The sequence below is a fragment of the Raphanus sativus genome, chromosome 6, assembly GCF_000801105.2.
Source record: "Raphanus sativus cultivar WK10039 chromosome 6, ASM80110v3, whole genome shotgun sequence".
Taxonomy (NCBI): domain Eukaryota; kingdom Viridiplantae; phylum Streptophyta; class Magnoliopsida; order Brassicales; family Brassicaceae; genus Raphanus; species Raphanus sativus.
Genome location: NC_079516.1, coordinates 34,659,446 through 34,679,978, shown reverse-complemented (window position 1 = coordinate 34,679,978; position 20,533 = coordinate 34,659,446). Strand labels below are relative to the sequence as shown.

General features: G+C 33.8%; 1 protein-coding gene across 3 annotated transcripts; it reads left to right on the top strand.

Moving 5' to 3' along the window:
• The first annotated feature begins 15,960 nt into the window (after positions 1–15,960).
• Positions 15,961–18,655, top strand: LOC108806849 (transcription factor bHLH94-like). Of its 3 annotated transcripts, none has more exons than XM_018579051.2 (4): positions 15,961–16,779; positions 16,864–16,920; positions 17,388–17,771; positions 18,368–18,655. In XM_018579051.2, exons 1-4 carry the CDS (start codon positions 16,297–16,299, stop codon positions 18,404–18,406), a joined length of 963 nt encoding a protein of 320 aa, XP_018434553.1. In that variant the 5' UTR covers positions 15,961–16,296; the 3' UTR covers positions 18,407–18,655. The 3 variants fall into 3 exon arrangements, with proteins under 3 accessions (XP_018434553.1, XP_018434552.1, XP_018434554.1); XM_018579050.2 differs by having other exon boundaries at positions 15,966–16,779; positions 18,385–18,655; XM_018579052.2 differs by lacking the exon at positions 16,864–16,920 and having other exon boundaries at positions 15,977–16,779; positions 18,385–18,655.
• Positions 18,656–20,533: the final 1,878 nt, after the last annotated feature.

The following is a 20,533-nucleotide window of genomic DNA, read 5'->3' as shown; positions in this document are numbered from 1 at the left end:
AATCAGATTGAAAAATTGAATAAATCCGAACTGTTTTGCTATTTTGGTTTGATAAAAAAAATCTGATTGTTATATTTGAATCAACCTGATCGATTTCTTGCTGTTCTTGAAAGTTAAAATTGACTCTCTGATGTTTAGAAATCGACCAGAGCTGATTAGAACTGAAAAATATATTTTTTAGATAAATCCGAAAATTTTAGGGATAAATCTGAAATAAGTGATAAAATCGACTGAGAAAATATTTAATCTGTTTTGCTTGATCTGAAAAACTTAGAATTGTTTCCTGAATGTGTAAAGTCGATCAGAACTGATTTTGGATTGAAAAATAAAATTAAAAAATATTTTTTTTAGTTAAATCCGAAAAATAATAGATAAATCTGAAAATCTTAGATAAATTCGAATGCAAATAGCTTGTTTAATCTGATATTACTATTTTCGAAATTTGATTTTTTTAAATCATTATCCTAAATGGATTAGGATTTGCTAGTAATTATCAGAAAAATAGAATTTATCTTGATTGATATTTCCTGAATTAATTAATTAATTAATCTGATTATTATTAAGTAATATTTTCTGATTAGATTAATTAAAAGTCGAAAAATAAAATAAATTGAAAGTTTCCCTTTTCGTAAATTGAAAGTTTTCAATAATAGAAAGTTTCTATTTATAGAAATTTTCCCCTTATAGATGTTTCCTCTTAAGGAATCTCCTTTTAATAAAATTTTATGGAATATTTTCCTGATCTTCTAGAAATGTTTTTCTAAGATAAAATCTCTAAAGGCCTTGAAACCTTGTGTTTTGAAAAAAATTGCTTTGAAAACCTTAAATCTCAAAATAATTAAAACTATATGATTGATTTCATACTTGTCTGAATCCTTTTAAAAGTTGATTCACACCTTAAGCAGTAGGGCTTTAATTTAATATTGCTTGAAATGCATTATTTATAAATTTTTTTTCTTTGGTGCGTGTGTGATATAGATATGAATGATAAAAATTTCTAAAAGATTACTTAACATAAAAATTAAGACCTGTTTTGAATAATGATTTCAGATTTCGACTTTTGAACCTTCGGATTATAGTGCCCTAGATCTCTCTGGAGATAATTGGTTGGAATGGGCAATGAACACTTCAGTAGTCCTGATGTTAAGAAGATTCGGACAGTGCATCACTCGAGGTGACTTTGCAACTGAAAGTGATAATGAAAGGGCCATAACAATTATGCGCCACCATCTCACAAATGAACTGAAAAATCAGTATATACACATTGAAAATTCTCGTGACCTCTGGACAGAATTAAAGTTCAGATATACAAAGGTATTATTACCAAAGGTCAGGCATGAATGGATGAGTCTCAGACTCCAAGACTTCGAGTCTGTGGAAGAATACAACTTGGCTCTGTCCAAAATCGTTTCCAAACTGAGACTATGTGGTGAAACAATAACTGAGGAGGACTTACTGGAAAAGACCTTCACCACAGCAAATCCTAAAGATCTGTTGCTACAGTATACCTATAGAGAAAAGGGTTTTTCACCACCTACAATGATCTATTAACGTGCCTCTTACAAGCTGAGATGAGACCTGAAAATGTTAAGGAAAAGTCCGAAGAAGCCGTGTCCAAAATAAGAGATGGAGTGGCCGGCTTACACATTAACTAAAGAGGATAAATTCCGACATTCTGATTTTGTATTTCATATGTTATGTTTTGATTTGATTACTTGTCATTTATAAAATTTACAGAAATAATAAAATTGATTTTGGTCTTATGTTTATCTTGCTTGAATTGCTTGATAATTTGTGATTGATAAATGACAAAATGACATCTTAGGATAGTCAATCCATCTATAAACCACAGCTCAAAGATACTGCCTAATAGAGGCACGAAATTACCCTAAACTTAAAAGCCTCATTGGGTTATAAAGAGTTAAGAATGGTTTCCATTCTGAACCAGTGAGCAAAGGAAACAAAATTATTTTCAGATTTTGAAAAATCGCCCAAGGCATTATAAATGTCTAAACCCACATTTTCTACTGATTTATTCTATGCTAAAGATCAGTATGAAAGAGGCAAATAGTCATGGTAACCAGTATGGTTCACCACGAAATAAACACTTATGGCATGACTAGATTAGCCATCTTGGTCCAAAAGATGATGTAAAATTAATAAAGGCACAAAGAGTGATCCCATAAAATCTCACATTGTGTTACATGTACACAAAGGGAAAATCACTAAAATAATTAAGGCTTTACTGTCCTAAGCATCACAAAATTATGAGTATGTTCATGAGGGAGAGAGAGAACTAAAACCCACAGTCCATGACCATACCATAAATTCGGATTCTATGGTTTAAAACCGTGATATAGACGGCATGAAAGCTTAAAAGTTCTCACTGGTGGTACATCATCCACGACCAACCTAATGCTTAGGAACATCACGTGTATTACATGTATAAAGATTGATTTACATCAGGCCATACAAGTGAGCATAGATATTCCCACCATCTGAATGATTAAGGGTCATAAACCAGACATATACATAAACCATCTTAAGAGAATATGAATATACCACCACATATATGTGTGCCATTTAAGATGGAACCTCAGATGAGGAATGGGAATATATGTTGGATAAATAAGACTTCCTCCACGAAATTATAATGTATCTTGTGCCAAACATGGGTGATTCAATCAGTGGCCAAGAACACAGATTGCAAAAGATAGTAATCTGATTATCCAACATTAAAAGGAGAAAGTTATGAGCTGGTAAAGACTAAAGAGTAAAATAGAAATATAATGGTATTTACCATAGGTGTCTTGGCAAGATCCTCAAACCAAAGATTATGATCTAAACGTCCAAAAAGAATGAGATCAAAAGATATAAAAGCTAGCAGAAAAATATGCCAGACACACTGACCCAAAAGGAAAATAATGATTAAGTCATACCAGTTTAAGCACCACGAAATTTGATGTCCTAAGAGACACAATCAAGTTGCTACAATGTCTATTAAAGATAGACAAATAAGTTCCAAATAATAAGAAACCTCGGAAAGTAATGAAAGGTGCACAGAAAATACATATCCGAGTTCATAAAGTGAAACTAGTTCAGACAGAGAAATAAGGTTGCGCAACCACACATCTAAGGTACCAGACCATGTAGTTTGGGACGCCAAACTGCAAGGTATAAAGGTCCTGGATAATAAGATCTCAAATCTAATTAGATCATGTCTGGAACAGTATGGAACTATAAACAAAAGAGTGTCGACACCTAAGATGTATTTACATACATAAGAGCTCATAACAGATTGTAGCACTTGAGTTTGAAAGATATAACCTGATGATTATAAACCCACGTAAGAGTACTCATAAAACTATATAGGGACGTGGGGTGTTCAAAGAATTCAAAGTATTTATAGACAGATGGGCGTAATGGCCATGAACATACAGAAACGCCATCTAAGAATGAAACCAGTGAATGGATCTTGTGAGGATAAGAAACTACGTGAGATTAAAGGACATGACCACGTGGTCTAGTGTATCTATGTTCCTTCTAAATAAAGTTCAAGTATAGTTTGATTACACAAGGATACTCACAAGGACCAAGGAACAATTTATAAGGAGATATGCTCCTATATGATGGATGCTACTACAGAAAATCAAGATTGATTTTGTCTGGATATTTAAGAAAGTAATAATGGTGTAGTAAGCAGTATATGGGTCACTGGATAATGAGAATAAATGTACCATAGAAAGATAAGAAAAGAAATTCTCATAGAACAAGCTTTGTTCCTAAGTTGTTCATGGACTGAAAAATACAGCAACTGCAAACAGTATGAGAGACTAAGTAATACTTAGTAAAGGAATTGTCTAAGGACGAATCCAACTCAGTCCATACATACTAAAGAAAATCTTGTGTCCGGAATTAACCTAAGAAAGTTTCAATGGTCTCATGGTTCAATAGTTTCAATGATACAAATTATCAATTGATTAAACAGGTTATGTCTTACATATGATAAAACTGCAGAAAAAATTATAGCCGTGTGAGTGTGTGTATGATTAAGTCAGTACGCCTAAAGTAAGAACCATAATCTAAGATAGTGACCAGTAGCATACCTGTCGTGGCTTAATAAATATAGTGTTTCTAAAGGAAAGAAAAGATCGATAGCCATGTATAAAAGACATGAGTGCATTTGACTGCGAATTCACAGTTTGATGAGTTCCATTGCAGCAAATAATTATTTATGGTATGACCTTAGACACTCATGGTAATGGACATGTATAAACAAGATCTATAACATAACATGGATCGACAAAAGGAAATAAAAAAAGATTGGCTACAATGGATAAAACAATTGGCACATACGAAGAGAAATAAGTCCAAATGGGCAAAAGATATAAAGAGAAGTGGTTCGTATGTGTTTGGGTCAGAAGACTCAATATATATTGAATGTCCACTTTTTGATAAAGCCATATAACCAAAGTATGTCCGTGGGACATGAAAAGGACCTGCAAGTAAAGTTTTATTGCAGACTATAAAGTCCATCTGAGCATCGTTCGAAGTGCCATCAGTCTGACCAAGACATGGAATGATCAGCAGCAAAGATGTACATCATGACCACATCTTTATGGAGTTCCAAAGACATCAAGACGTCCAACATTCACTAGTTCATTCAAGAAGAATCCAGCTGATCATCTTCACCAAGTCACATGCAGCTTCAACGTTTAAGAAGACTCGGATACCAGATGGAATGCGTCTACTACAGTAATGCATTCATCAGGGGAAGTTCATGTGTTGTACTCTTTTTCTTGTCCATGGTTTCCCATTTTTGCCACATTGGTTTTGGAATTTTCCAGGAGAGATTTTAATGAGGCAACCTTAAGCATGCAACGAACCAGTACCGGATGTGTCGATCAAGGGGAAGTGTTATGTACCAGATTGTGATCGACATAACCGGACCGACCAGGACCGTACCGACTGCAGGAGATAATGCTTGATATAGTTTATGTTTATCTGTAACTTAGTCGTTATCCTTATCCTTATTGTATTACGATAAACACGACCTGATGTATATATATATATATATATATATATATGTAAGACTCCTGATCGAGATTAATAATAGAAACACGTTTCCCCACTTAATTTTATAACAATTAGATTTTATATTAATAGACGTCATCAAATCATGGGTTGATTCATTATTTACGTACTTGATTTGTATAACTTTATCATATATAATAAGATTATATATGTTTATTATATTTACTTGAATTATATATCTTTAGACAAATGATATATGTTTATATGTTAATACAATATTATACTGATCAAAAACTCAACTAAAAATGTGTTTTATATGTCGAGACTTTGATAACATTATTTTCGTGAATAATGGTGTCTTTTGATGTCAGATGCAGTTCAAACCGTTAGATATATATAGGGAGGGAAAGCTTTTAGGGTTTTGGTTATGAAAAATTAGGAGATAAGATTATTCTATCGCCACAATAAAAAACAATGAATTTCTAAGTTTTAACTTGCAAATTTAAATATATGGAAAATAATATAATGAAAAATGAACTTATAGGAAACATAATTAAGGGGGGGGGTTATTGGTGGTTGAATTTTACTCCCTCCGTTTCATATTAAGTGTCGTTTTAGAGAATTTTTTTCGTTGCAAAATAAGTGTCGTTTTAGAGTTTCAATGCAAAATTTATTAACTTTATTCTCCATTCTATTTTTCTATTGGTTGAATTGTATCGGTAATGATGTTTTTATATTGAAAATATGTAAAATTAAATGCTTTCTTAATCCGTGTGCACAAGTCTAAAACGACACTTATAATGAAACAGAGGGAGTAATTGATTTAGGAAATTTAGAGAATCCATTATTATTGGTATGTGGATTTTAACAATCTTATTAAAATCCTTTGTTATTGGTTTATGGACTTTTAAATTATATGTAAATCTCTTGTTATTCAAAAAGTTTAGCTTTTATAGATTTTGTAACTATATTAAAGTTTCTTGTTATTGGGGCATGGATTTTCTTTAGTTTTACTCATAATACTCAACTTTGGAAATACCATGTACACTCATAAGATTCTTAAAATCTATGAAATTAAAACACACATACACACAAATATAAAAGTTTTGTATTACATTTTTACTGTTAAGTGAATGATAGTAAAAGAAAGAAAATTATAACAAAATCATTTGAGACAACATTATGAGAAAATTCAAGTTTTTTATTAAACATAAGAATATAAATAAAAATTAAGCAAGACAGTCATTATTAAAAATCAAAAAATTACTTTAGTATCAAATAACTATATTTCACGAATTTTTTTTAGAACACATATATATATATATATATATATATATATATATATATATATATATATATATATTAAACATAAGAATATAAATAAAAATTAAGCAAGACTATCATTATTATAAAGCAAAATTTTACTTTAGTATCAAATAACAATATTTCACAAAAAGTGTTTTTTTAGAAAACACACACACACACATATATGTATTAGAAGAAAAGTTTTGGAGAAAAAAAGTTATATATGGAAATTCATGATAATCAATAACAATCAATGATAATTTATACAAAATTTTTGGCACGAATTCATCAAATCTACTCAACTTTGAAAAACCTCTTAACTTGTAAAATTCTAAAACTCTACACAAATTTTAGTTTCAATAACCCCCCCTAAGATTACAAAATTAACGTGATCGAATAGAAATGTGATTGACGTGTTGTTTCTCCTTGATTCCTTAATATTAGAGACTTGGTGTTTAAGCTAGGAAATTAAATTGAACTTTGAAATTGGTATCTAATAGAAAAGAAAGTTTGTTATTGAGTTGACTGAAAGTGGAAGTTACAAACAACCTTATAAACGATGAAGAAGAAAATGGTTTGATCACACTCGATCATAACCAAAGCTAATAGACTCGGTTTAGTATAAACCGGACTATACAACATTATGTAATCTAATACCCCTCCTCAAGATGGCATGTATATATTGGACAATGACATCTTGCCAACATGAGTGAGAAACAGAGCAGGGTACAAAGGCTTAGTGAATATATCCGCAAGTTGATTATCCGTGCGAACATGAAGTGTCTTGATAAGCCCTTTGATAATATTCTCCCGTACAATGTGGCAATCATTCTCCAAGTGTTTGGTGCGTTCGTGAAACACAGCATTATTGGCTATATGTATGGCCGCTGTAGAATCACAAAAGAACGCAACAGGCTTGACTTGAGGAGCAAGAAATTCATGAAGAAGCTTCACCAACCAAGCGACTTACGAACAGCAAACTCCATAGCACGGTACTCAGACTCTACAGACGAATGAGAAACAGTATCTTGTTTTCTTGACTTCCAAGAGATGAGGGAAGAGCCAAGAAACATACAAAATCCGGAAGTAGAACGACGTGTATCAGCACATGAAGACCAATCTGCATCCGTGAAGCATTTCAGAAGCAGATCAGAATGTACAGAATAGAAAATCCCTTTGCCAAGCGTGCCTTTGAGATAATGAAGAACCTTGTAGGCTGCTTGCAAATGAGATTGTTTCGGAGCAGATGCAAATTGACACAAACGATTAACCGCAAAAGTGATGTCGGGTCTCGTGATAGTCAAATACATCATCTTGCCAACCAAACGTAGATACACAGTCGGATCAGGGAGAACAGGTTCAGGACTATCTTGAACAAGCTTAACATTCGGGTCCATCGGAATGGAAGAAGGTTTACAAGCTAGAAGACCTGTTTCTTCAAGCAGAGACAGAGCATATTTGTGCTGACAAATAGAGATGCCGTCTTTCGATCTGGCGATTTCAAGACCCAAGAAATATCTTAAAGGGCCAAGATCACGCAACTTAAAAGACTTCTGAAGATCGGCTTTAAGTTGAATGACACTAGCATCATCATTACTTGCGATAACAATGTCATCAACGTACACAAGTACAGCAACATATTTGCCATCTTTGTGACTGATAAACAACGTGTGATCAGAATGAGATGGTCTAAAACCAAGAGCCAAGAGAGTGGAGCTAAATTTTAGGAACCACTGTCTTGATGCTTGACGAAGACCATATATAGATTTGTTAAGCCTGCAAACCGGATTAGGAGGGAGAACAGTGCCCTCTTTAGGAGTATAACCCGGAGGCAAGGACATATAGATTTCCTCATAGAGATCACCGTTGAGAAAAGCATTAGAGATATCCAGTTGAGTCAAACTCCATTGTTTTACTGCAGCAACAGAAAGTAAAGTCTTGACTGTAGTCATTTTCGCTACTGGAGAAAATGTATCTACAAAATCAATCCCCTCCTGTTGTGTATAGCCCTTGGCTACTAGACGTGCTTTATACCTCTCCAAAGTACCATCTGCATTGAGTTTAACTTTGTAGACCCAACGACAACCAATAGCATGTTTTCCATCAGGTAAAGAAACTATCTCCCATGTATCATTACTTTCCAAGGCTATAAGTTCATCATTCATTGCAGTAACCCATTCATCAAACTTCTTAGCTTGCGCAAAAGAAGAAGGTTCAGGATGATGCATGACTGAACAATTATAGTTCTTGTACGTTGATGATAGCTTCTCATAAGAAATGTGAGCTGCTAGAGGATAAGGAATTGTCGTTTCAGTCATATTGCAGAAGTAATCTTGCAGATAAGCTGGAGGTTTAGAAGCTCGTTTATGATCAGTATCAGGGACAGAGTGAGCTGGAGCTGAAGCTTCCTTATCAACAGAAATTTGAACTGGAGAAGAAGAATGAACAGCCGGCTCAGGATATTCCATATCAGTGTTGACAGAAGACCCAAATATATCAGGTAAGACGTCAGGTTGATGAAATGGAAAAATTTCTTCATGAAATACTACATTTCGTGAAATAGAAATTTCATTAGTATCCAAGTCCATTACCTTATACCCTTTATAGCCAGATGGGTAGCCAAGAAACACACATGCTCTAGCTCTTGGTTGAAATTTGTGTCGACTCTTTGAAGAAGTGGACACATAACAGAGACAACCAAAGGTGCGTATGCCTGTGTATTCTGGTCGTTTTGAAGTGAGCATTTTATATGGAGATTTATCTTTAAGAAGTGGTGAAGGAAGTCGGTTTATCAAGAATACTGCAGTGAGAACACAGTCTGACCAGTGTTCAAGAGGAACCTTAGCTTGAAACATCAATGAACGAGCCACGTTCAATATATGTTGATGCTTCCGTTCAACCACGGAGTTTTGCTCGGGAGTCTCTGGGCACGAGTGAAAAGCTTTGATTCCTTTAGCTTTATAAAGCTCAGTAAATCGAAGCTCCGGTGCATTATCAGATCGAACGCCCTTGACTGTAGTCATGTACTGTGTTTCTACCATTTTCAAGAAATCTGGAAACAGAGTCAAAACTTCGTCTTTGGTACGCATCAGGTAAATCCAGGTGACTCTCGTATGATCATCTACGATTGTCAAGAAGTACCTATATCCCTCAATAGAAGTTACAGAAAACGGTCCCCAAGTGTCAATATGCAGCAAATCAAATGAACTGACACTCATATTATTTTGTGAGGGAAAAGAAAGATGTTTCTGTTTGGCAAGCGGGCAAATAGAGCAGTGAAATGTTGTTTTATTGCGTTGAGGAATCCCTAGTACATCAGAAATAGAGTCAATCTTTTGTATGGCAGGATGCCCCAATCTATTATGCCATAAAGCTGAGTCAAGAACAACATTAGCACAGAAATTTGAAGGTCTTGTAGAGAGCTCGCCAATAGATGCTTCATCCAGTATGTAGAGGTTGGTGATCTCCTCACCCTGACCAATCATCAACCCCCTGGTAAGATCCTGAATCATACAAGATCCACTGTCAAAAGCAACTCTATAGCCCAAATCTTTAGTCATTTGACTAACACTGATGAGGTTTAATCTGAAGTCTGGGATATATAGAACATTATTCAGAATTAAACTCTCATTTATCTGAACTTTCCCAGAGCCAACAATCTTCACACCCAATCCTGTTGGTAAGCTTACGGATTGATTAAGTGTTTCAGAAAGGCTGAGAAACTTTGTTTTATCATGGCAAACATGATGTGTTGCTCCACTATCAATGATCCAAGAGGTTGAAGTCAACACATTACCAGTAGCTCTTAAGACTCCCACAAAGAACAGAGTGTTAGTGGAAAGAGTCATACCCGGTAAAGTAGTGATAGAACCTCCAGAAGTAGAAGCCACATTCGCCTTAGAATCATTTGAAAGTTGAAGTTGTGCAGTAAAGTACTCGATAACACCTTGTATCTGATCTTTAGATAGTGTATTCATCATGCCTGCAACAACTGATTCATTAGCATTATCAGCAAGAGTCATGTTAGCCACAACAGGTTTCACTGGAGCATTTTGTTTCTCAGCAGCCAGCAAACGTTTAGATTTAAAACCCGGTGGAAAACCATGAATCTTGTAGCATTTATCCATCGTATGTCCTGAGTAACCACAATGCGAACAGAGAGGTCTATTGGATCGTACTGGTGGCGTAGAATGAGCAGCATTGATCGATGCAGAAGAAGTATCAACTGCAACTTGAAAGGTCGAAGCATTGGAGACTGGATTAATACTCCGCTGGCTATGATCCTGATCAAGTAGGTTGTACACTTCAGCAAGGTCAGGTACATTCTTCTTCATAATGATCTGACTACGAGCATGAGAGTACGAATCATTTAAGCCAGCCAATAGTTTGATGATCTTGGCATGTTCATTCTTCGTATAAGTCGCTTTGCAGCAATCACAATTTTGACAAGTCTTCACGCAGTCTGCTCCATCAAGTTCATCCCAAAGTGTTTTCAATTTTGTATAATACGTTGATAGATCCATAGAGCCTTGATGAAGAGACCAGATCTGCTGTGTTAGATGATACGATCTCGGCAAATTTGTGATTCGAAAGCGAGTAGATAGATCCTTCCAAATCTCAGAAGCATCATTGAATCTGAGAATACTTCCATAGATCTGCTTTGTAACAGAATTCAGAATCCAGGATTTCACCATAGAGTTACATCGAGACCAGATCCTATAGTGAGGGTGATTCTCTGGTGGCCTTGGTAACGAACCATCAACAAATGATAATTTTTTCTTCGCGTCAAGAGCAATCGTGAGAGCAAGGATCCAGGTGTTATAGTTCGTACCGTCTAAGGTCTCCGAAATGATGGATGCTCCTGGATTGTCACCATTCGCAAGGAAGTAAGGAGAGTATTGAATCCCATCGAAGTTGAAGGAATCCGTTGGAATGTTCATCGGAACAGATGAAGTAAGATTTGGTAACTGAATGACTGCATCGGGAGAAGCCGGCGCCGGAATAGGTCGTCGATCAGCTCGCCGAGTCTGGTTCGTCACTTTCGTCGCGGAGTTAGCTACACGAACGCTGCGACGCGTGGATTGACGAAGCGTAACCATGATGATGAAGATAGAGCTCGATTTGACGGAATAATCAAATCTAGAGCTGAAGAAAGGATCAATCGGAGAAGAATCCGACGAATCTAGGTCAAAGAAGCGGAAAACGAAGATCGAGAGCTGGGTTTGTTGGGCTCAGGTTTTCAATTGGGCTTGAGCGGTTTGCTTTGTTTCGTGGACCTTTATTTTTCGTTTTAATGGGTCCTGTTTTGGGCCTTTTGTAAAACACAGTTTGTTAATAATAATATTTCAGATGGAAAAAAAAACGTACCATATATATCTCTTATTCGAACTGCGATCTGCGATGATATATATATATATTAAAAATAATAGTACTTGTGTATGATAGTATGGTGATGGTATGTTATGTTATATCATGGAATAATTAATATAATTTATTTTATTAAGAACCAATAAAGACTCAAACGGATTCTTAAGAAAAGTATATAAAACTTTTATCTCATAGAAGAATATTGCTAGGTTAAGACTCATGTATATATATTTAATCTTATGGAAGAATTAATATAATTTATTTTATTAAGAAAAGTATATAAAACATACCAATAGAGAAAATATTGCTAGGTTAAGACCCATGTATATAATGTGGCGGACCCACTTGAGAGAATGGGGTGTCACATGACACACCTTAAATTTGGATAAATACAGGTTTTGTATGAATGAATAATGAGATATCATTAGCTTTGCTGGTAAAAAACCCTATATGAATTATGAATTTTTTTTTTCATGATTTGACCCATGTAAAATCTAGTCATGGGTCCGCCACTGTGTATATATGTTTACTCTCATGGAAAAATTAATATAATTTATTTTATTAAAGACAGTATATAAAACATACCAATAGAGACTTACACGATCATCGCTGCGTGATAAGGAAAGAGAGAGAAAGGAGATCTGCTCGATTCCGGCGATCGGCCGCTGCGTGAGTGCGCGTGCCGTCGTCGGAATCAAGCTTCTTGCGATTAAACGTTTTCCTGTGTGTCTCTTTGTCGTGACCTCTCTTCACCCGCCTTGTCTAAACTCTGGTTCCGGTCCATTCTCCAAGGCGGGTAGCGGCTTGATCTCTGGAGCAAAGACGCGGTCGAAGAGAGGGTTTATACGGTGGAAAGGCGGTTCATCGATTCCGGGAGGGGGAGGCTCCATTAGCTCCGTCGCCGCCGGTTCTGTCTTCGGGAGGAGGAGGCTTTTACAGCTCTGTCGTCGCCGACTTGTTTCCGGAGGGTGGAGGTTCTCAAAGCTCGCCGCTGCCGGCTTGGAACCTTTTGTAAGTTTGGGTGTTAGTGCATGTTTGGAGGTTACAGTGTTGTGGCTATAGTTCTTGTCGATCTCGTGATAACATGGTTAGATCGGTTGAGCTCTCTTGAGAAGATGAAGCTATCCGCTTTAGACGACGACAAGAGAAGAAAGAGAAGGTTGTGATCTCGGGATTTAATTCCGATGGAAAAAGTAGGGGTCCGGATGAGAGTTCGGTTAGTCCGATTGAAGCTCTTCGAGGAGGACCACCGGTGTTGAAGGTTTGAGGCTGAGCTTGTGGCCGATGCGGCGCCGCTCAGATTATGGTGAACCCGTCGGTGGAGGCAGAGATGGTGATACGTGAAATGTGTCTAGGGTTTTCACACGATGGGCTTCGTCTTTTGTTGTTGGGCTTTAAGCCAATCTGTTTTATTTGCTTACGTTTATTTTGGTTGGCCGCGGGTCTTGTTGTTTTTGGGCCGTGGATCCTTGTAAGAATGCTTGGCTTGGCCTTTATCTATCTAAAATCAATTGACGAAAAAAAAAAGAGACTTACACGATTTGTTATCTAACGCATACAATATTTACATATCGTAAGACAGGGATCTTTATATTATCGTATATAAGTAGACTTATATGACAAACATGACACTTATAAGTATGAAAGTTAAATGACCAATGGCATAACATGTAATTAGTTTAAGTAACAAAGAATTATTTTAAAAAGGCTATGAGAAAAGCTCTCATAATGACACATAAGTAATGGAAAATTTGATAATAACACATGAAACAAAGATTTAATAATTAGAATGCTACTCGAATAATAGTAAAGGGATTGTAAATGAAATACACTATTTTATTTTAAAGTTAAACTAGATCATGACCCGCTCGATCGAGCGGGAATCAATTTTTCTTTATTTTTATTTGTACTAAATGTTATACATGATTCATGATTGTAATGTGTATTAATATGAAATTTTGATAAATAACAGTGTGTACTAATGTGTTTAAATAAGCAATGTGTTTAATTACTAAATTTGATTTTTAAACTTTATGATAACGTAAAGAGATTTTTAATATATTATTTAAAATATATAGTGCTATATATTTTGTATTTTCAACATTTATCATATAAAACTTACATTGGGGTATTATTTATATGAAAATATTTGTAACATAATATATTTATATATTATATAAACATATCTACGATTTTCACAAAGGCCATGCGCACCCGCACGGGTTTTATTTTTAAAATGTATTCTATATTGTTTAGTTTTATGTAGTATCGAGTTTGTATAATTCAATTTTGTGTTTAAAAAAACAATATCAAAACTGTCTTTCGTATGTAAAAATAACACTTTGCAAGCGCGAATTGTGTCTTTTTATTGTAACACAAAATTTGATATAAAACTTATGTTTTTTTTTATATTACGAAGTTTAGTTTTTAAAAATAATTATTACATAATTTCAAAGTGAATTTTATCTCTGAGGTCTAATATATTTTGTGTGTAATGGTTCAAAGCATTTTCGATATATATTATATTTCAGTTTGATTTGTTTTTAGTATTATTGTATAAGTATAATACTATACAATATGACTATATTCTATACAATATATAAAGATATGTGTTATTTGTTTTAAAAAGTAGATTAGACCCAACATAGTTAAAGAATAGTCATATCTTTATGTATGTGTCTATGACTTATCTACCTAATGTTATCCGTGCAAATAAAATCAATATGGCCAATGAAAGTTTACTGATCAATTTAAAATGAATTGTATAGAGTAACTATAGTACGATTAATTTTTTAGTATTCTTAGTATCTATCTTATTTAAATCGACATATAATAAAAGTGAAAGCCATATATGGAATATGGACAAAGAGGAATTATATTTAAGGAAATACAACAATGTAAAGTTAGACTATGGTATGTATTATATATAAAGAATGAGATATTTAATTTAAATATATGAGGTTCACCTTTTAAAATCCACTTAGAAGAAGTTGTAATGTTTCTGATTTAATAAGATAGATCGAGCATGAGTGTAACAAGACGACCCAAAGCCTGCAAATAGAATCTCTTATTTGGTTCTGTTGACCGGTCTACTATATGTCTATAACACGTGCGAAGTTGTACGTTACATATATATATATATATATATATATACATGTGTATATATCCATGTATATAATTAGTAATCATAGATTCAAGCTGATTAATGGATTTAGTTTACACAGCTGGACGGTTTATATAATCATTTTCTGGTAGCATTTTAGACCAACAAATTGGTACCAAATGTGATTGCGAAAATTTGAAAACTGATTATAACTTTAAAAAAAAATTACGAATAATAAAACATACAACAAAAAGTATTAGATACAAAATTTATTAATAAAACCATATTATAATAAATGACAACTTGAAAACTAAACAAAAAACTACAAATAAATACTAAATTACTCAATATCATTATTTTGGTAATGTTCTTATATATAATTAATTAATGAATTTTAAAATAATATATTAATCTATTTGGTTATATGTTAGTTACTAACTAAATTAGTACTTTTACATATGAAATATTAGTGAAATATAATATTTGTAGAGACAAAATGGTAAATACAAAAGTTAACAAGATTATGTAGAAGATAAAAAACTGCAAGAATTTTTAAAAATGAAATCTCACATATAAAATTTTGACTAGTAAAACTTAAAATTTTAAATTTCACTATTCAAAACCTTAAAATTTGAGGTTTTACTATTTTTTTAGCACATAAAACTTCATATTGAGGATTGCAAAGTTATTCTCGAAGATGCTCTAACAAACTGCTTCAGTTTATGCAGTTCATGCCATCACCATTTGTATAGTGTTCGACATTTTTGGATGTGGATTCTTAGTTTACTGTTGGTTTTATAAGTTTCCCTCACCTGATGGTCCATAAAAGAAAGATTTTAGTTATATTACTAGGATTTTTTTCTTACTCTCACATCACTGATGAAAATCAGTTTCAACTATTTCACCTAAATTATTTAATAAATAAATGTTACTCTTAAATCAACTTTGGAATAAAAAGAGTTATCTGCTAATGGTTTTAGGGATAGTTCTAAAAAAAAAAAATCACAACGTAATTATATGTTTACTATTTAATCAAATCGTTTACAATATAAATTTTATGCACAGTTAGTTTCATATTGGATTATTACAGTTTCACTTTATCTCCTCTTTATTTCGATTTGTATTCGTTGGGAGTGTGTTTTTTTTGGGGTCAGCTGTTGGGAGCTTCTAAAAGTAAAATAATAGTTAGCTTTATAGCCTCACAAAGCTTCTCTCCATCGACCGAACCGCAAGTCCCACAATAAAAAAACACCACTTTGTATGATCCTCATACTTATTCCTCTTTCACTCTCCTGTCTTCCTCCATGCCAGTGAGTTTTTGAGAGTTTTATATTTCTAGAATCAATCTAAAAGGGATCATTATACAATTAATAACATGCATAGTTTCCTTTAGTGGGTCTTAACCCTTTTGCCTTTATATCCCCCTCAAGACAAAAAAAAAGAGAGCAACAAACACTTTATGTCTTAATTTTGTTTCATCTCTCTTCATGTTCTTGAGTTTATCATTTAAACAATCTCAAGCTAAAAGAATGCCCTTGGAGGCTGTCGTAAACCCGCAAGATCCATTCGAATTCGGATACCTTTCCAATTGCAAAGATTTCATGTTCCACGACTTTTACTATCACGAAGAGATAGTATCTCAAGATACAAAGAACAACACTGATAAGTTAGGGAAAGAACAGAGCTATGTGGAAAACAATGAGGAAGAACTTCTATGGGAAGACCATCATCATCAGTGCCCTTTAGTCCCTTCGTTGGAAGAAGAGCTTGGTCTTCCAGCCCTTGATGTGGAAAGTCATCCTCCCGTGCAGCAGAGGAGGAAGAGGAGGAGAACAAGGAGCAATAAGAACAAGGAAGAGATCGAGAACCAGAGAATGACTCACATCACCGTCGAGAGAAATCGCCGGAAACAGATGAACGAGTACCTCGCCGTGCTCCGTTCTTTAATGCCGCCGTCATATGCTCAAAGGGTAATTTTAGTCTTTGATAACTCTCACACACATAGTCGTGTATATACTTTTTATATTTAATTTTTTTTTTGTGCGCAAGCATAGTACTCGGTTTTTTTTTGGTGCACAAGCATAGTACTCGGATTTGTTACGTATTTTGAGGTATGTTCAAACCAGAAAAATAGAACTCCTTTTCTTTTTAGAAATATATATTAACATTTTTCATGACAAAACATATATATATAAACATTTTGCAACGAAAAATATGCATGATTTTTGGATGTTTATTATACAGTTGACTAACAAGAATCTACCATGTACACTTCTATTCAAGGATGATGCGTTATATACACACATATATATACTATATATTTGAATATTGAACAAAAAAATTATGTGACAACAATTTATTAGAAAGTATATATATGTATATATATGTTTATATATATGATTAATATTATTGGGAATTTGTATATAATTTGTCGCAACAGAAAGGTAAACATAATTGTATGCAATTAGCGTGATATTTGGTAATGTGGGTATGTAATCATCAAACGTTCAAAGATTTGTTCAAGTCTTGTATTAACCATCCACATACATATCTCATTTGAATGAGTTTTGTGGTAAAGGGAGATCAAGCGTCGATAGTAGGAGGAGCCATTAGTTACGTAAAAGAGTTAGAGCACATCTTACAGTCTATAAAGCCTAGGAGAACCACGACCACGAGCCATGAAGCCGATACAAGCACTAGCTCGTTGGTGTGTCCCTTCCCAGATTTCTTCACTTTCCCGCAGTACTCGACAAAGTCATCATCAGAAGTGGAAAGCTCTTCTTCACCAGCCGAAATAGAAGTGACGGTGGCTGAAGGCCACGCGAACATCAAGATAATGGCAAAGAAGAAACCTAGGCAGCTTCTTAAGCTCGTAGCTTCCATACAGAGTTTAAGGCTCACTATTCTTCATCTCAATGTGACCACTATGGACAACTTGATTCTCTACTCCATCAGCGTGAAGGTGCGCTTACATTTTCTAATTTTTATTTTCTAATAAAATTTGTTTGATTGTAAGAATAATCATGAGATTTTAGAGTGATTAATTACTGATTGGTGCATATAGTTTCAATTTGTTGATTTACTTTCCCTTTTTTGTCTCTTATTCTGTTTGGGGAAGAACTAGATATAGTACTAGTTATGGTTATGTCTGGGCAATAAAAAGGTTGCAAAGAAAACCTACAATTATCCTCTTTGCTTTTTTTTCCTTACTTCATATTTGGTTACTTAGGACTGACCTCAAACTCATCATTTTGATATATTTATTAGAAAATAAATTGAGTATCATAATGGTGCATGTAAGATCTAAGAATCAAGAGGCCAACGAAAAAAACATAACACGAATGACGAATATGAGTCGATCCATATGCACGACTTGCATGGACATGTATGTAGTGTGGACGTTTAGTCATCAATGTATAAAAAGTGAGGCCACAACATGATTTATATTAAGCTCGTTTCTTAACAAAAATATATACTTATTTCATTATAAAATGTACATTTATTTGGTCAGCGTTAACCTTTTCCAAGAATCGTTATTTATACTTTTATTTTATTAAGAAAAATGGTATATTCAGGTTGAAGAAGGGAGCCAACTGAATACCGTGGAGGACATTGCAACAGCTTTGAATCAAATCATAAGGAGGATTCAAGAAGAGTCATAATAATCTAGCATATAAGATTCAGTCATTAGTTTCAAAATGTGTATTTTCATTTATAATATTTATCTTGAAATAACTGAAATACAAATTCATCTAATTTCTGTACTTTTTACTGTTTTTCTTCTTTCTTTTTTTTTAGTGTATGTTGCATGTTTGTCTCCTGTAATGCATATGTTGTTTTTAGCCTCTGTTCTATGTCATAAAATTGTAGAAAGAAAGGTTTGAATTTTTTCTTATGAAATGGATTAAGTGTGTAGGTTGGTGACCCTAATGGCCATACAGGACATACTATATGCTTGCCTAGTGTTCTTTAGGTGACATGTTGTACAAAAATAATAATTAATTTATGTATCTCTTTTCTTCGAAAAGGTTTTCATCTTTTACAGGAAATTTGAAATTGTGTGTGTAGAACCTTTAACCTATAACAAATAGGTGAAAGAAAAAGTAAAAAGTAATGGATATGATTCGAACTGCTTATGAGTACATGAAAAACTTTTCATTATATTGTAAATTAGAAAAGACTTTAAAAGATATCCGACTACGTACTCTCCTTCTTGAGCTTAGATTCACTATCTTGCAGATTTTTTTTACCTATTTGTTTATTGTATTTAGGGAAATTGCACTCTACAGCCATCAAACAATTAATAATTCATTGAGTAGCTAATTACCCTAATTTTTCACTGTTTCACATGTCTTTCATATAATATTGATGTATTGTCCCTGCTTAAAACCGGAGAAACCTGCTACAAAAGAAAAATTAAATTAATAATTAGTATTCTGGAAAAATAAAACGTGTCTATTCCAGAATCACAATCTTTTGAGTAGTTTCTTCTCAGATTGTTTCCACTGCGTTCTCTGATTATAATCTTGACACTACCTCGACTAACAAAAGGCGTTTGCAAAGAGGATTCAGTTGTCTGAGTTGTTGGTTCACTGCTTTCAAAATTTACAGAAGAGACGAGAAAGTAACAGACTCATCTGCAACGGGTCGCTTGGCTACAGACAGGAAGCTCCGCGCGTCTGAAATCTATGGAATCGCCGACGACGTAAACGGCACCGCCGTGAGGTGTGTCAGCTCTTCCTTCCATCGCCCTAATCTCTTCGGTTTACTAGGCGGTTACATGTACTAATCCCACATATGTCGCTTGTTACAATTATTTTTATCGCTGTAAATTATCCAGAATTGATGGAGAAGATGAACAGTTTTTGTAATATTGTGTTCTATTCTATTATATGCATATGTAATAGAATAGTAAAACAATATGTATTATAAATGTTATATTCATGTTATGTAATGCAAAATAGTTTGTTACTATACATTTTATCATATATCGTTCCATTTAACAATTAATAAAAAATGTATTATTTTTGTTTTATACTATGCATTTTGTTCCATTCTATGTGGGTTTAGGGTTTATACATGGTTTTAGTGATTAAGATTTAAGATTTAGTTTTTAGAAGATGGGGGTTAAGGTTTGGGTTTAGTTTTTTTCCATTTTATTTGGGTTTAGAGTTTATACTTGGATTTAGGGTTTAGTGATTGAGATTTAGGGTTTAGTATTTGGAAGGTGGAAGTTCATGTTTGGGTTTAGTTTGTTCCATTTTATTTGAGTTTAGTTTGTTCCATTCTATTTGGGTTTAGGGTTTATATTTGGATTTAAGGTTTAGTGATTAAAATTTAGGGTTTAGTATTTGGAAGGTTGGGGTTGAGATTTGAGTTTAGTTTGTTTCATTCTATTTGTGATTAGGTTTTATACTTGGGTTTAGAGTTTAGTGATTAAGATTTTGGGTTTAGTAAAGAATGTTCTATTTTGTTCACCAATATGTACCATACTATATATATATTGTTCCATTTTATTTGGGTTTAGGGTTTAGTGATTAGGATTTAAGTTTTAGTATTTAGAAGGTGGGGTTGAGGTTTGAGTTTAGAGATCTTATCATGTATCGTTCCATTTGACGATTAATAAAAAGTATTCTATTTAGTTCACCAATATGTACTATACTATACTATCACCAATAAAAAGAATTCTATTACTTCACAATATATTGTAAACGTGCTATACTA

Coding starts and splice junctions, on each gene's coding strand:
- LOC108806849 (XM_018579050.2), top strand. CDS start 16,297: ATGTTCTTGAGTTTATCATTTAAACAATCTCAAGCTAAAAGAATGCCC. Junction 16,921..17,387: donor GATTTGTTACGTATTTTGAG/GTATGTTCAAAC, acceptor TTTGTGGTAAAG/GGAGATCAAGCGTCGATAGT. Junction 17,772..18,384: donor TCTACTCCATCAGCGTGAAG/GTGCGCTTACAT, acceptor TGGTATATTCAG/GTTGAAGAAGGGAGCCAACT.